Below are 16,507 nucleotides of genomic sequence, written 5' to 3' on the forward strand. Positions count from 1 at the left end.
TTATTTTTTACCAATGAAATGGCTTAGTTTAATGATTATTATTTTATTTTAAGTTCTTAACAAACTCTTATATTTCTATAAATTTTTTAGAACCCGATTTTTTAATAAAATTTAGTTGAAATATAAAAATGTATTGGTATACACAACAATAATAATATGAAATCATTTAATATTCCAGAATTATTTGCAAGTATTTTAAGCTTGGAAGAAATGTTGTTAACTTTCTACCCCTACGGCCCACTAACTAAAATGTTTAAGTACATTTTATTTTAAGTTTCAGTTCAAAGTGTACTTAATTTTTCCTTTATTTAGTCAAGTTAAATGCTTTTTATACTATCATATCTTCGTATGACTCAAAACAACTCGTATTCCAGTTCCATTAATCAAAAAATAAAACAGCTGTTTTCCTGAGGTACTATATGCGGTAACTACGATATCACAAGAAAACTCGCAGTAGTGTAAACAGGCTATACGTTTCTGCACTCACTTATAACAATACCCTCAATGCTCGCCACTTTCGATTATACTGTGTTGAAAGTAATCGATAGACACGTCCAAATACCGATACCAAAAATGGCGTCGCCAGCGATCCAATGATTTCCCAGTTGCCGTGAGAAAATTGAATTTAAAATGCAGCTTATTAAGCCCCCAAGTCGGACCGAGTGAAATGTGAGATTAATTAGCGGAAGAACCGAAGAGCCCAAGGCATGCAAAAGAAGCCCATCCCAGGCAGGAATCCACACCGAAGTCAAGGGAAGCGGACATGGCAGCGGTCGCGAATGCAAGTGGTGCACCTGTTCCAGCGACTGCAGCCGCCCCTGGAGGAGGAGGGGGTGTGGCTGGCGGTGGAGGAGCAGGTGCCCAGTTCCGGGAAATACACAAGAACACATGGCTGAAGCGTTTGACGGCAGATGGCAAGCGTTTGACCGTGGGCCCCAAGGTGGGTGTCCAAAGATTCGCCGTAATCCACGGATACTATATCCTCAATCTTTCAGAAATCGGAGTGCAGCTGGGTGGTTTTCTGCGTCCACGACGATACGGAAGCCCTGCTTGAGGGCTATGCGGAACCAAGACAGGCGGCAGGACATCTACCAGAGTGGGTCGTTTCTCTGCGGGAAACCCTGCACATCTCCCATGCCCTCATCCCCAACTCCCATGAGTTTGAGTTTGTGGTCACGCTCAGCCACGAGGTGTTGCGCTTCCATGCTGTCTCTTGGTAAACACAGAAAACGCCTCACACGCAACGCCAATTAAGATTGCACCACTCTCAATTTACTTTCGCTTTTTCGCAGGGAAATTATGCAAGAGTGGGTGGAAACGCTGCGCTCCAAGCTGCGCGAAATGAAGATTCTGTCGCCGCGCGAAAACCTCTACACGAAGCTACCTGAAGTGCGCGCCCCACTGCTGCCCACGCGGGATCCCACATCGCCGTTGCCACCACCTCCACCCGTTCCGGCGGCTCTGGTTCCGGGCATGGAGCGCGTGGTGGCCACCAGCAATCAGACACAGCCAGTTCCACCTCCTGAGCAGCCCTCCAGTCCAGTGCCCCCCACGCCCTCTGTTCCTGCTCCCGCTCCCGCTCCGGCTGCCATGTCCAACACCCTGACGCAGCACCTCCTCAACATGCTCTCCGATCCCATCAGCACTTATAGCGAGCAGATCAGCGAGTCTGTAGAGCCAACCGCTGGCCAGGAGGACGCAGCGAGCGCCAAGGCAGCCTCAGAGGAGCCCCCGTCCAATAGCGATGCTGATTTGAATCTCTCGGACGACGAATACCTGTCGCCACTGCTGCGCAAGGCCTGTGTGCTCACCGAGAATGGAGTTCGAGTGGACGTCGTAGCGGCCACTGCACAGCGTGCATCTGCCGGTAAGGAGGATACAAAAAAATTATGTTACATTAAAATTCGCTAGTAAAAAACGAATTTGTGGCAATTTAAAGCGATCTTTTCAAAGACATTTTACGAATTTAAAAATCACGGACAAATACGTTTTTAATACGTTTTTAGCTAAACCATAGTATCTTTTATTTAATTGTTCATTACATAGCTAATATTCGTGTTTTCCTAGAATCTGTTTATTAAATTCCATATACTGTAGTTTTAAAAATTTAAAAAACATGTGCAAATTTAAACATAATTGAATGAAATTCCTTTGAAGTGAAACCCATAACTGCATCCAACTTGCAGCTAAGCGAAATATATTGTATACCCCATTTACGAGCGAAAGTTAACAAAATATATATTTTTTCATTTCCAGATCAAATCCTTAATTTGGAACACATGCTGCAATGCGAACGGTTGATTCCCAGGTGAGCTATCCATTCCCTACAGCATCTCGGATATTTTATCGGAGCTCTGCTGCAGGAACTTGACGACCACCTTCTTGGTGTTCGACTTGCCCTCGAAGGTGGCCAGGAAGAGTTTCCGCAGCACGGCCAGATATTTCATCGCGCTAAGGGTCAACTCTTGGCTCTGGGCGTCCAGTTTCAGTCCGAGCACAGTTTTGTACCGCCTGCTAACTTTCGAGCGTAACTGGTCGTATCTTTGGCTAGCCTGCTCCAGCAGAGGAGCACGCTGCACCCGCTGGTAGTGATTGATATGGTCGCGTAGAAGGGCCTTAAAATGTTCGTTAAAGCGCTTCACCTGCTGATAGTCGGAGTCGTCCTCGCAGAGAACACTGTACAAGGTGTCAAAGAACACCGCGGGATCTTGTCCATTGCAGAGTTGTTTTAGAGCGTTGATTGAAGAGCAGGCGAAGTTTCGCTTCAGGTAGCGATTCTCCTTGTCCAGCATGTAAATCTGCTCGCTTTGCATTTGAATGGCACTCTCGCTCCTTTCCCGCTTTGCTTGTAATTTTTCTATCTGACACTGAAGCTCCTGCAACTCAGTGGTCAATGCGGCATTTTCGTCGATCAACCTTTGGTTGGCCACCTCCAAACTCTCACAGGAACTGAAAGAGGACAAGTCCTCCTCATCCAAGCTCTTATCGGATCTGCAGGCTACATCTTCCCCGGAGTCTGCATGCTCCGTATTGTTATCCTTCTGCAAAATCATCGCGTGAAGAGTGCGCAAATCCATCCGGGAACTGTTGGGATCCGTGAAAGGGTAACACAACGTCCTGCGATCATTAAGCTGCTTGTGGAGGAGCAGAAGCATATAGTTCCTGGAAAATCGTTCCTTCGATTTCGATTGCTGAAAGATATTGAGCCATCGGGTGCATGTGGGCACAATCTGATCATTTTCCGGCAGTCTTAAGACTAGTTTTACCACACTGGCCACCTCTTCCACAAAAAGATCATCAAGCTTCTCCTCTGTCAATGAGAACTTTTTGGCCATGTCTCACAGATTTGTAACAGGCTACTGTGTGATGAACAGTACTTTGGTTTATTTATTCACCTTTTTTGTTAAATAAATCTTGGCTAATCTTAATTTACACTTGCATTTTAGACCACAAACATCACGCTCTATGTCCGCTGGTGCGGCTGACAAATCAAAGAGGTTGCCACGCAAGACCCTCCACTCCCAATCCTCCAGCGCCGCTGCTGCGAACAGCGAGGAATCTCAGGACAACATAACAATCATCCAGGTGTCGAATATCAGCATCAATGGCCAGGAACAGCCGCCCGAACTGCCGCCCAAGAACACCATCGCAGCCGAGGTGTTTCGCTTTCCAGAGGTAAAGGCAAAGTCCCAGGCGAATGCCAAGCTGCAGCCAGCGCAGGCACATCAGGAGTATAAAAGCAACGTACAAATCATTCCGTCCAATGCCAGTAGCAGTAGCAGTACCAGTACCAGTACCATTCAAGTCCTGGGCAAACAGCCCAGCAGCAGTAATCCATACACTACGCCCGTTAAGAAGAGCTCTTCCAATGGCCCCAGTCCGCAGGTTGCCGGCACCACCAAGGTTAAAGTGGTGGGCGAGGGCGAGGCCACCACCACGGTGGCTGTTTACGGCACCTGCTATCCTGCGGCCGGTGGCAGCGCCACCGCCACCGCCTGCTCCTCCTCCACCACCACGTCTTCCTCTGTTATTCCTGCCAAGCCGCAGACGCCGAGACTGAGCAAGAAGATAATACTCAGTGCCAACACTTCGGGCATCACGAATATTAGCGTGAATAGTGAGCAGGGCAACGACTCCATCATCAGTGGCAATGTGCACTACGAGAAGGTCTTCCTCTCCTCCAGCATTCCCATCACCAGCAGAAGTAGTCCCACAAGAGCGGCCAGCACTCATAACTGCGTCCAACCGGTGGCTAATGGAAGTCCGGCTCTGCCTCGTCGACGCTTGGCTTCTCCGGCGGCAGCGCAGCCAGTCACACCCAATGCATCGGGAAGAGCGGCGCCACAGCTAACACGAGGACTTACCGAATTAGTAATTAGTTCGCGGCCCAGCAGAAGGGATTTCCACTACCTGAAGCTGCTAAACACTCCGCTGAAGACCAAGACATCCCACAAAACATCCAGCGCCACGAACAACAACATCGAGCAACACCCCCAGCAGTCCACGCCCACCAGCTCCACCACTAGTGCGCAAGTAACGCCAGCGCAAATGAGCAGCGCTTCCATTGCAACGGACGATAGCCAGGAGCAGCGCCGGCGCAGCTCGTCCACCTCCGATGCTCAGGCGCCTCTTCAGCGGGTCCCACAGCCGGCGACCCAGCGAAATGCTAACAACAACGAGTTTACGCCATCCCGAAACGGAGCCTTCCGCATGCAGCCTCCGCCGCAGGGAGCGCCTCCGTCCAGCACCAATCCCGTCCATCAGTCGCCCAACAAGCGATTGACCCTGCGCGAGCAGCAGGTGATGCAGCTGCGGCGGGAGATCATGCATCCTGGCGGAGTGCGCCTGAATCTCAGGCGCAAGGACTGCGTCGGCTCCATCGCCTGGGTGGATGCCTTTGGTGGCGTTTGGTAAGTCAGCGAGAACACCAAATCATCTCCGAGGTGATTGTATGTAGTCTGCTCTTAAGTTATTTCTAAAATACGTGTTGCGAGTTCTATTAACGGATCGTACTTATAGGATTGCTGGCTGGAAGCAAAAGGAGCATCCGGTGCTCTACAATGCCCTGCACATAGGGGATCAACTGCTCTCCATCGCAGGCGTGAACATCAGCAGTGCTGCGGAGGCAAACAAGATTATCAGGAACACCAATACGCTATTTGTAAGATACTGTTGAAAAGGTTTATTAATTTAAGAACTTCCGTACATATACAATCTAATCAATGTTTGGGCTCAAATCTCAAACTGTAGGAGCGATTCCTAGGCAATAATTCATTGTGTAATTTAATACAAAACAAGAAGGAAAGCAAACTTCGGCAAGCCGAAGTTCATATACCCTTGCAGCTATTGCATAATTAAATACTTTGAAAACATTTAAATGATGATTTACTTGAGTATGTGCTAAAAAAAAAACATTGAAACTATGATTATTTGCAGCTCAATTATTAGATAGTTATTTTATATATTTTTATTATTTCTATGGGAGCTATATGCTATAGACGTCCGATTTTGATAAATTTATACCATAATTCTGAAATAATTAAACATTGCTATATGTCGAAGAACTAAACAAAAAATTAAAAAACAGAAAAGTTATAATTTTTTTCATTTATTTTTCCGATTGTTCCTATGGGAGCTATATGCTATAGTCGTCCGATTTTGATGAAATTGAAACCGTAATTCTGAAATATTAAACCATTACTATATCTCGAAGAACTAAACAAAAAATTAAAAAACAGCAAAGTTATAATTTTTTTTCATTTATTTTTCCGATTGTTCCTATGGGAGCTATATGCTATAGTCGTCCGATTTTGATGAAATTCGAATGTCGAAGAACTAAACAAAAAATTAAAAAACAGCAAAGTTATAATTTTTTTCATTTATTTTTCCGATTGTTCCTATGGGAGCTATATGCTATAGAATTTGTTTCAAACGTTTACTAATATAACACTTCCGTATTATACATAAGATGGTCTCAAATATTTGTTGTATATTTATAGCTTTTGTCATACACATTTTTATTCTTTCTTTCTAAAGGTAGTTTCTTTTACTTACTAAAATGTGTTGAAACTAAAAATTAGATTAACATTAATTGAGATAGATTAGTTGAACAACAACTTTCAAATTTCTTTGCTTACTAATTTCTAACATATATGTTTCCGATGCCACTTAATTTGTTTATTTAAATCGCCTATCTGATTCACAGGTTGAGGTCTTACTGCGTCGCATTCCGTTTGGCCGGGCATATGCCATTCGACGTGACCGGGAGGGCCAGTGTCTGGGACTAATTCGAGATGGAAATACGTCGACAATCGTGGACGTTGTGCCAAATAGCTTGGCCGCACGACACGGCCTTCCGCCCAAGGTGAGCCAAACAGAAATATATTTAAGAACTTCCGTACATAATAAATACTGATCAATGAATCCATTTCAGACGCAATCGTGCGATGGCAGCTCGCTCACCTTCTGGATGCTCACCGAGATCAATGGTCGTTCACTGAATCTATTCTTTAAGGATCTGGAGATAAGGGATCGGTTGAACTCTGTGGGTCGGGATATTTCCATACTGGTGCAGCCGTCGGATTTGATAACCAAGCTGAAGAAGCAGCTGAAGTCGCTGCGGGGGTACAAGGATTACTTAGTGCAGTAGACCGAAGCATTAACGATCGATTCCATATAACCACACATAACTCGTAACTGTAATAAGCTGTTATACGCGAATCTATTTCGAATCGCTCCGGGCCAGTAATCATTCCATTTTTTGCGAATACGTCAACGAACGACGCCACTATATAGTCATCTAGAACTGGTAGAATCATTTCGCTATAATACGTACTACACACCACACTTACTATGATCGAAACTACATAAAGGACTTAGGTGTAGGTGTAGTGTTGAGGAACATATACAAAAACAACCTATATATTTTTGCAAAATTTTATATAAACTCATACATATATACAACAAATTGATCATATATATATAGATATATATACACCATATGTTTAGCTAAAACTTTGAGAGGTTACCAAATTTACACCTTAAATTTGTTTGGATGCGGAAAAGCTATAAGAAATTTACAACATGAAATTCAAGTATTTTAGGTTAACATATACACGCGTATCACACACACACACCTGTGCAACTTAGTATCCTTATGCAATATTGGAGTGCCTCTGATTTTGTTCATTGATGTTGTTTTCTTTCATGTTTCCATTTGTTTCGTGCGAAAAGACAAAAGCATCTGTCGTAACTTTTAAGATGTGATAAAACTGAGTACTCAAATTTAGGCAATTTTTAACGGTACATTTGTAAATGCTTTTTGATTTATTTTATATATAAGTTTCAGTGGGTAATTTCGATAAACATATTATTACTGATGTAACGACCTTGTGAAACATTCATTAAAGCAATTTCACACAAATCACTGACAAACTGTTCCCCTTTTGGCCCGCGTTGCCTTTTGCTTCCAGACTCGAAAATTGTATACATTCGTGTCCAGTTTGGAGTAGACAAATATGGGCATGGAGTTGGACATCACCCAAATCGTTCCCTCTTCATCGATCTGTAAAATAATTTAGTTGTTAATTACTCTAAAGACGGAATAGTTTTGCTTACCGTCAAGTCGCTGGGATAAATCATCTCTCTTGCGTTTGAATACACAGATCCATGGTTTTCCGCTGAGGACGGCTTGCTGGTCTTCCAGCAGCCCACTCCGCTTTTCTGCACTTCGGCAAAGAAGATCACACCGGTCCCCGGATCGTACTCGTGCATGGTGGACTGTGTGGATGAACCACGGCTTCCTAGCATTTGGAAATCACTGCCGTGATCGGAGCGCGCCGCATTGGACTCCTGCTGCAGCACCCTGTTGGACACCATAAACTCATTCGTGCTGGCCATGGGATGGAAGTAGACGTTGCGGCTGCCATCTGGTTGATGTGGGCCCAAAGTGGTCGAGAAAATGCCGTCATCCCAGCGGAATTTCTGTCCGCCAATGTTCAAATCGTCAGAAAGCGGGTCAAAGTTGAAGAAGCTGTGCTCGAAGGACCAAATTCTATCGTCTCGCAGGTGATAAACGTGCAAACGGCGATTGACCAGATCCGGGATATAAGCATAGGCATCGTCGCAATTTCGAGCCTTCACATCGATGGTGATGCTGGCCATTCCGCGACCAATTTCCACAATGCTCTGCGGGATGTCGAAGCGCTTCAGCACTCGATCCGTGGCCAAATCGACCACCCAGATACTGGGACGACGAATCTGTTGCCGGTTATCTAAGGTAGGAAATTTAAAATTTGTTTAAAAGTTTTTTCCAAAATGGAACTAAGTTTTCGTTTTATAGACAACTAGTGTGCAATTCATAAACTCAATGTTAAGAAGATATAATGTCAAGTGGCCATACAATAATTACCATAGATTGTTGACACTAACAAAAAGAACCACTGCAAATGAATTCATAATTAAACACAATAGAGCAATGTGACTCATGAGGAAATCACCATCAAAAATAAGGTTTTTAACCTGAAAGGTCATTAAACCTGTCATAAACTTAAATTATATGGCACTCACTGGGATACTCCAGCATTCCAGTGTCGACGAACCAAAGTCGCTGGCAGGCATCCACTGAGGTCCTGTAGACGGACACCAGATTCTCCGCACTCACGTTGTACTGGTTCAAGGCGAAGTTGGGATAGGCTCGGAGAATGGGACTCTGCCTCCGGCCATCTCTGGCCAGATCGATGTAGTTCAGGGTGGACGGAATGCCCTCCTGCCGCCTGGGAGTCGTGATGAAGAGACGTCCCCTGAAGTGAGTGACACCCTGGGGCACATTGTTGTATTGAATGAAGGGGCCACTATTGCTAGCACCGGAATCGGGGGTCTTCAAGCAAGGACGAGAATGGTGAGCATGAGGATCTATAAGTGGAAAGATATTACGTTGTTACTATTTGTTTTTGATAGACGTATTTTAAAACTAAAGAAAAAAATATAGTCATCTCAGCATGGCCTTTATCTCAGACTTTTTTGTTGCTTCTGGTTCATTTTTAAAAATAATATATTTTTAAAATATATATATATATTATTTTTTAAAATAATAAAAGGAATATGTCCTTTATTTTTTAGCTTTCGAGTAATTTTGATCAACAATTTATAAATGCAATAAAAAACACAACAGCTTAATCTTTTCCTAAAGCTCAACTTAAAATTTTGGGTACGTGTTTTAATACCTGTTGTCTGCGTCATCGAATATACAAAATTGTTAAGTGTAAATTGTTAAGAGTAACATAATGCTCGCTGTTGGACTCACCTGAGTTGTCCCCTCGATTTAAAAAGTCCAACTGCTTCCATTTAAAGACCTCAATCATGGGATCTGCAAAGGTTGGCAATTGAAACCCTGCGATCATGCAGAGTAGCAGAAGCTGTGTCGATAACATTTCTTTGTCTTCGCTGTAGAACCTTAATGAAGCTTTGTTCGTTCGTCTTTCCAGGCTGAGATTTCGTTAGCAACTGATACATTAAATGATCCACATACGTGATCTGTGCCTCGAAATGTGAAATTATAAGAGAAGTGAGACTCTCCCATTATATTTCATCTACAAAGCTTTCGGTCAACACTAAAAATTAAAATTAAATTTTTAAAACTAAGTGAGTCAATGAAAGCCTAGCAAAATTAAATTAAAAGTTTTTTTTCACTAAAATTTATTTTTAAGCCAATGGCTAATGTAATATTTTTTCCGTACCAGTTAATATTTTTTCCTTTCGATGTGCAGAATATAAATCATTTTTTATAAACACAATATTGCGATATTGCCGTTTTATAGTTACATACGTTTTTGGAAAATAACTTTCACCTGATCAAATAAGCTTCCTTATTTGTTTCTCCATTTGATTCGGGCCACAAGACAACCCCTTTTCCAACTTTTAGGATGCTATAAAAATAAGGACTTTAATTTGTCAATTTCAACGGTGCATATATTTTGTACAAAAGTTTCAGTGGTTAATTTCTATTCACTTAATTATATATTGTTACTTATTCAACTAACTTGGGCAACATCCATTCGAGCGATTCCTCTCAAATCACTCACAAACTGTTCCCCTTTTCGCCAGCGAAGCCTTTTGCTTCCAAATGCGAAAGTTGTATACATTGGTGTCCAGCGTGGAGTAAATAAAAATGGGCATGGAGTTGGACATCACCCAAATAGTTCCTTCCTCGTCGATCTGTAAAAATAACGATCAATAAAATATGACTGTTATTGGGTTTCACTTCTCTGACCTTCTTTTTAGCTTTAAAGTATTTAATCTGGATCAGGATCAAAATGTATGAATAGTATAGATTTCATTCTAGTTATTACCACGCCCACTTTAACGCCCACAAATTGCGAAATTCTGTTGGGTCAAAAAAAAAATAAAAGAAACAACACAAAATACTTCTATACCCTGGATTATTTCAGTTAACAACCCTATAAAGTATTCTTAATCAGCATCCCTATCGATCTATAAACCCTATAAAGTATTTATATTCCTAATCAGCATCACTATCGATCTAGACACATTAAATTGAAAATTAATAGTTTTGCTTACCGACAAGTCACTGGGGTAGATCATATCCCTTGCATTGGAGTCCACAGTGCCATAGTTTTCCGCCGAGATCGGCTTGCTGGTCTTCCAGCAGCCCACTCCGTTTTTCTGGATCTCAGCGAAGAAGATCACTCCGGTTCTTGGATCGTATCCGTGCATCGTGGACTGTGTGGACGGACCTCGGCTTCCCAAAACCCGGAAATCGTTTCCGTGATCTGAGCGCCCAGCATTGGACTCCTGCTGCAAAACGCGGTTGGACACCACGAACTCATGCGTACTGGCCATGGGATGGAAGTAGACGTCTCGGCTGCCATCTGGCTTGTGTGCTCCCAAGGTGACTGAGAAGATGCCGTCATCCCAGCGGAAGGTCTGGCCTCCAATGCTCAGATCCCCGGAAAGCGGATCGAAGTTGAAGTAGTTGTGCTCGAAGGACCACATCCGATCGTTTCGCAGGTGATAGACGTACAGTCGCCGGTACACCAGATCGGGAATATAGGCGTAGGCCTCGTCGCACTTTCCCGCCTGCACATCGACGGTGATGCTGGCCAGTCCGCGACCCGTCTCCGCAATGCTCTCCGGGATGTCGAAGCGCTTCAGCACTCGATCCGTGGCCAAATCGACCACCCAGATACTGGGAAGCCGGATCTGTTGGCGGTTATCTAAAATGGAGAATTTTAAATAATTTTGATTGGTAAATGTGATCCTTGCAGAGGGAATTAAAGTTTTACAAAAATATTTGTAAAGCTGAAAATGAGCTCTATGGAGGCAGTACATGTAGGGACGAAGCGCACATAGAAGACTTCTACATATCAAACAAATACACCTCTAACAGGCAAAAAAAAGTCATAATCGCATTTCAGCATACAAAATTTGTGGTATTTTGTGAAAAATTATAAATAAATACTCATCTAAAAGTTCCCATTTGGACTACATCAGCTAGATATTTAAACGTTTTGCCCACACAGGGATTTTGTAACTCAGCATGCCGAATGGGAATATTTAAAAAGTGAATTTATTTAGTAGAATGTTTAATCAATTTTCGTCATGTTGAAGGTGCGCTCGTCACCACTTATTTCGTCGTTAAGAGGAGTTTATGTTTGATATATTTACAATTTTTAAAATCTGTATGAGCTGAGAATAAAAGTATTGAAATTTGAAACTTGATTTTAAATAGTAAATGAGTATTAGACCATAAAAAAAGAAGGCTGGACTTGACTTTGGTATTGATAAGGCGCCAATACATTCATAATCACATAAAATAAAAATAGCCTAATACAATCTGACTATTAAATTAGAAAGCAGCGACAGCCCTATAAAAATGCTATTACATGGTCGCATAAATTAGAAGCGAATAATCAGCTTCGATTGTAGCAAACTCACTTGGGTACTCCAGCATTCCAGTGTCGATAAACCAAAGTCGCTGGCAGGCATCCACGGAGGTCCTGTAGACGGACACCAGGTTCTCCGCACTCGCGTTGAACTGGTTGAGCTCAAAGTTGGGATAGGCCCGCAGCTTGGGGCTCCGATCTAGTCCATCCTTGGCCAGATCGATGTAGTTCAAGGTGGACGGGATGCCCACCCGTCGTCGCGGCATCGTGACAAAGAGGCGTCCCCGGAAGTGGGTCGTTCCCATTGGGACATTGTTGTACGGAATGTAGGGGGCATTGGGGTCATCACTGCCCACACGGTTATTTATGACCACCGGCGAATCGCGGGAGGTCATAGTCTCACGCTTCCGACGTGAATATCTTCCAGGGAAGACAACCGGAGCTTGGGAAAAAGGTAGAAAATTAAGTCAATATATTGAAAAAGTTTTTTTTATATAACAAAAAAATAAAGCGGCAAACTTAAGTACAATAATATTGTAATGGCTTTAGTTTTAAAATAGTAAACTAAATACAATGTATCTAGGAGTATAATAAAACTATTATAATATAAATTATAAATTATAGTGTTATTTATAGTACAAATTTAAGTTTCTAGAATATTTAAAAATCCGCTCAAATTAGATCCAAACTAAAGTTATTAAGGCAATGATTTATTAAGCCATAAATTTCGTATACAATTTATTAGATTTACCCAATGAGCCATACAGTATGTATATATATCAATTGAACGACTGGCGTAATAATTATAAATATATTATTGTATTTCATTATAAAATGTCATCCTAAAGCTACAAGTTTGGAACTTATAAGTTAATGTGCTAGTACATTTTATTATGTAGAAAATAAAAAAGGTAGCAAACTTACTTTGCATTCAGCTGTTAAAATTGTTTCTTGACTCACCTGAGAAGCTGGGTCTGTCTGGTCTCCCGGTAAGCACCGAATGTCCATCGCCGCGATTGTAGAAGTCCATCTGCTTCCATTTGAAGACCTCTATCATGGGATCAGCTTCTGCCTTGGAAAGCAGTTGTAACCCCGCGATTAGGCAGGGAATCAGTAGTTGCGGCGATAACATTGCTTTTCGTATGCTGGGGGGACTAATCAAGCTCGGCTCGTTCGCCTTGCCAGGCTGAGACTTCAATAGCGACTGAAAGCCAATATGTTCCCAACTGAAATCTACACGCTCTGCAGCTCGAAAGTTAAATATTTAAATTGATAAGGGAAGTGAGACTCTCACGAGTTCTCAAACCGGTTCTACGACTCGTTAGCCTAATAACATTGCCAATACTAATCGACACTATAGATTAAATTACCTTCGTAATTATAAACAAAATGATAGAAGTGTTAATAAACTGGTAATTTGTTTATCAACAAACAATTTTTATTTTCAACTAAAAATATTTAATAAATTTATTTATTTTATTTAAATATTTTTAACTAATTCAAATGTATAGAATAATGACTTAAAGTTTTAATATCATCAAGCCGTAATAATTAAAACAAAATATTTCGTAATCATTAAACGTTAGTTTACGCGGGTGCTGAATTATTAAGAACAAGGTCATTGGCCCCATATTTAAGTTCGGGACATAATGACATTAAATTCATTTTGTAGGTACATGTGCAGCCCACATTGTGCAGTAATAAATTATTGGTTGCTATTCATTAATCAATATTATTGATGAACAATAAAAAAAAAGTGAAAGTTGAAGAAGTTTCACCAACCAATTCTATTGTGATTTGTTCATTTATATATTTACATATTTGTATAACCTATTAGTAAAATAACATTTTGTGTGTTTTTACTTATGTTTAGTTTTAATTTTGTATCTATTATAATATCTGTTTGCAGTCACTGGGATGTATTATTTAGATATTTGTTCAAACGAATTTTTACTCTACCGGACGGAATTCTATTTAAAAATTAAAGAATAATTTTGCGCCAAGCAATTTAAAAACAGGAGTGCTAGTCATCGATTGCCCGGAAATTATCGGTAATTATATCGAAATCGATATCAGACATGCAATTGTGTAAATAAGTGTAAACAGGGCTTTTGCAAGATGCGGTTTAATTTGTTTGTCAACGCATTAAAACTGCTCAACAGCACGAAAAAGCCCAATTTATTGGTTGTGAACGTGCGCAGCTTGACCAGCGCCGCCCCAACCAGTGATGCAGTTGCTCCGACCACGCGTCCGCCGCCCGTGCAGTCCGGAAATCCCGGAGAGGAGCAGCGATCGCTGCACGTCGCCGTAATCGGGGTGCCCAATGTGGGCAAGAGCACGTTCATCAACAACACGGTCAACCACCGCGTGTGTCCCACCTCGGCCAAGGTGCACACCACCCGCCAGTCGAGCACGGCCATCTGCACCACCGGCCAGACGCAGTTGGTCTTCTACGACACTCCGGGGCTGGTGACCCAGCACGAGATCCGCCGGCACCACCTGGACCAGAGCTTCAAGAGCGCCTACCGCCATGCCATCCAGCATGCGGACATCATTGCAGTGGTCCACGATGCCTCAAACGGATGGACAAGGAAGGAGCTGCACCCCACGGTCCTGGACACGCTGAAGGCGTACAGCCACCTGCCCAGCTTCCTGGTGCTCAACAAGATTGATGCCCTAAAGTCGAAGCGGATGCTCCTGGACGTCATCAAGACCCTGACCAACGACACCCTGACTGCGGGCAAGCGAGCAGCTCCGGGAAGCACCGCAGTGGATCCGCCGGCGAAGGAAGTGCGCCTCAACAAGCGGGAATTCAGTTGGAGCCACTTCAGCGACGTCTTCCTCGTCTCCGCCATGACGGGCAGCGGCCTGCAGGAGCTGCAGCACTATCTGGTGGGCCAGGCCAAGCCCAGGGCCTGGAAGTACCCAGCCGACAAACACACCGACTCCAGACCGGAGGCTCAGATTGTGGAGAGCGTGCGAGCCCGCCTGCTGGACTACTTGCCGCAGGAGATTCCCTACAACCTCAAGTGCGAGCTGGAGTACTACAGTGTGGAGAAGAGTAAGCAGGAGACAGGCCCACCATTTGCCAACTAGAGTCCTGCTGAATAAATGCTAGATTATAGTACTAATACAAGTAGCATAGGTCTTAAACCGCAAATTCTTTAGCATAATTATAGCCCATTTGCTTTGTGTTTCGACTCAGATAAGACGAAACTCATCTATAGAATATGCGGTTTGATTCGTCCTATTTTGAAGAATTCATAGTTAAGCACAGACCAAACAGCTTTATATTTTTGTACTACAAGTTTCATGTCTAACAATTAGCTATTTGTTAAGTATATAAACCAAACGCGAATTCTTCAGCATAGGATTGACCAGCTTGATATTAGTATTATCATTTAATAACAATTCATTGGTATAAAACCTATGTTCTTTATGACCATTCATGCTTGACTCTATGGCATGGATTTCCCAGATCCTTTCTTACTCCGATCTCTTTTGCAGATGTGATTTACACCTCCGTGCAAGTGTTGTGCCCGACGACGCGAATTGAGCGCCTGATTTGCGGCGAGGGCAACGGCAAGTTGCGCCAAATCACGGAACGGGTAACCTCGGACCTGGTGGAGATGTTCGGCCAGGCGGTGTCGCTCACCATCTCCACGGTTTCCAAGGGCAAGAAGAGCCCATCCTAAGCAGTTGTTGATTACTTGTACTTTATTTGTAACGTTACATAAACCTAAGAGTTCACAAAAGCTTCAAATGCGCCACCAGTTTGTCCAGATCCTCGGCTGGGGCGGGACCCAGTCCCAGCACGGTGGCCGTTCCCGATTCCAGCTGCGTGCGACCGGCATCCCGCACCATGGCGGCCACCACGTTCGCTTCCTGGGCCTGCCGTTCCAGGGAGCTCAACTGCTCGAAGTTGTCCACGCGCAGGACAATCTTTGGCTGGCCCAGGCGGCACCATCGCTGCAGGATGGCTTTCTGGAGCTTGGTGCCCTGCTCCGAGCCCTGGTAGCACATAACTGCCGCGTGGGCGCACTGCGCCGCCGTCTTGCCTTTGGACATTTTGATATCGGACCGCACCACCAGGGCCAGTTTGGTGGACTTGCCGAAGGACAAACTGTTGCTGAGGAACTTCTGCAGGATGCTACTTGACGTGGGCATATTTCTGGCTCTGCTGCTCCACGTACTTCTGCATACAAGCCCGGAACTCCTTCACCTTGTCCTGGCAGGCCCGCCAGTCGCCCGTTTCGGCAATGCACTCCTGCACCTTGTAGTGGAGCTCTATGCAACCGGTCTTCTTCAGCATCAGTTCCACTGGGTCCTGATCCGTCGCTGCGGACATTTTTTTCTGCACGCAGCCGGCTGAAATTGCTTTTGCTCCAGTTCGTTTCGAATTACGAAATTCGGTCAGGGTTGCCAACGAATCGCATAGATTAACGATAGTTTTCGATTACTTTAGTGCGATATAAGTTTGGCACTAAGATATCGCATTTTGTATTGAAGCGCAGTAAATATATATGAAACTGAATATATAGGCTTACAATTTCAGCCATCATGTGAAGTGCAAAAACAAGCGGAATGTTATATATGTTAGTAAA

General features: G+C 43.4%; 7 protein-coding genes across 7 annotated transcripts; 2 read left to right on the plus strand and 5 right to left on the minus strand.

The window, feature by feature from the left end:
• The first annotated feature begins 543 nt into the window (after window positions 1-543).
• Window positions 544-7,359, plus strand: LOC128262110 (protein lingerer). Its single transcript, XM_052996218.1, has 8 exons — window positions 544-940; window positions 996-1,216; window positions 1,293-1,867; window positions 2,257-2,308; window positions 3,447-4,910; window positions 5,020-5,161; window positions 6,206-6,364; window positions 6,434-7,359. The coding sequence occupies exons 1-8, from the start codon at window positions 764-766 to the stop codon at window positions 6,647-6,649; spliced, it is 3,006 nt and encodes a 1,001-aa protein (XP_052852178.1). The 5' UTR covers window positions 544-763; the 3' UTR covers window positions 6,650-7,359.
• Window positions 2,302-3,404, minus strand: LOC128262352 (uncharacterized). The gene has a single exon (XM_052996583.1). It carries the CDS (start codon window positions 3,333-3,335, stop codon window positions 2,325-2,327), a length of 1,011 nt encoding a protein of 336 aa, XP_052852543.1. The 5' UTR covers window positions 3,336-3,404; the 3' UTR covers window positions 2,302-2,324.
• Window positions 7,285-9,517, minus strand: LOC128262263 (L-dopachrome tautomerase yellow-f-like). Its single transcript, XM_052996463.1, has 4 exons — window positions 9,305-9,517; window positions 8,569-8,913; window positions 7,618-8,273; window positions 7,285-7,564 (listed from the first exon to the last, which is right to left on the minus strand). Exons 1-4 carry the CDS (start codon window positions 9,429-9,431, stop codon window positions 7,424-7,426), a joined length of 1,269 nt encoding a protein of 422 aa, XP_052852423.1. The 5' UTR covers window positions 9,432-9,517; the 3' UTR covers window positions 7,285-7,423.
• Window positions 9,518-9,942: 425 nt separating this feature from the next.
• Window positions 9,943-13,118, minus strand: LOC128262190 (L-dopachrome tautomerase yellow-f2). The gene is made up of 4 exons (XM_052996341.1): window positions 12,864-13,118; window positions 11,956-12,345; window positions 10,579-11,234; window positions 9,943-10,215 (listed from the first exon to the last, which is right to left on the minus strand). Exons 1-4 carry the CDS (start codon window positions 13,033-13,035, stop codon window positions 10,075-10,077), a joined length of 1,359 nt encoding a protein of 452 aa, XP_052852301.1. The 5' UTR covers window positions 13,036-13,118; the 3' UTR covers window positions 9,943-10,074.
• An 851-nt stretch (window positions 13,119-13,969) lies between these two features.
• LOC128266199 (GTPase Era, mitochondrial) lies at window positions 13,970-15,666 on the plus strand. Its single transcript, XM_053002550.1, has 2 exons — window positions 13,970-14,964; window positions 15,411-15,666. The coding sequence occupies exons 1-2, from the start codon at window positions 14,022-14,024 to the stop codon at window positions 15,596-15,598; spliced, it is 1,131 nt and encodes a 376-aa protein (XP_052858510.1). The 5' UTR covers window positions 13,970-14,021; the 3' UTR covers window positions 15,599-15,666.
• Window positions 15,603-16,070, minus strand: LOC128266200 (peptidyl-tRNA hydrolase 2, mitochondrial). The gene has a single exon (XM_053002551.1). The coding sequence runs from the start codon at window positions 16,068-16,070 to the stop codon at window positions 15,651-15,653; it is 420 nt and encodes a 139-aa protein (XP_052858511.1). The 3' UTR covers window positions 15,603-15,650.
• On the minus strand, window positions 16,054-16,336 carry LOC128266201 (cytochrome c oxidase assembly factor 4 homolog, mitochondrial). Its single transcript, XM_053002552.1, has one exon. The coding sequence runs from the start codon at window positions 16,249-16,251 to the stop codon at window positions 16,054-16,056; it is 198 nt and encodes a 65-aa protein (XP_052858512.1). The 5' UTR covers window positions 16,252-16,336.
• Between the last annotated feature and the right edge of the window lie 171 nt (window positions 16,337-16,507).

The sequence above is a fragment of the Drosophila gunungcola genome, chromosome 3R (assembly GCF_025200985.1).
Source record: "Drosophila gunungcola strain Sukarami chromosome 3R, Dgunungcola_SK_2, whole genome shotgun sequence".
Classification (NCBI taxonomy): Eukaryota; Metazoa; Arthropoda; class Insecta; order Diptera; family Drosophilidae; genus Drosophila; species Drosophila gunungcola.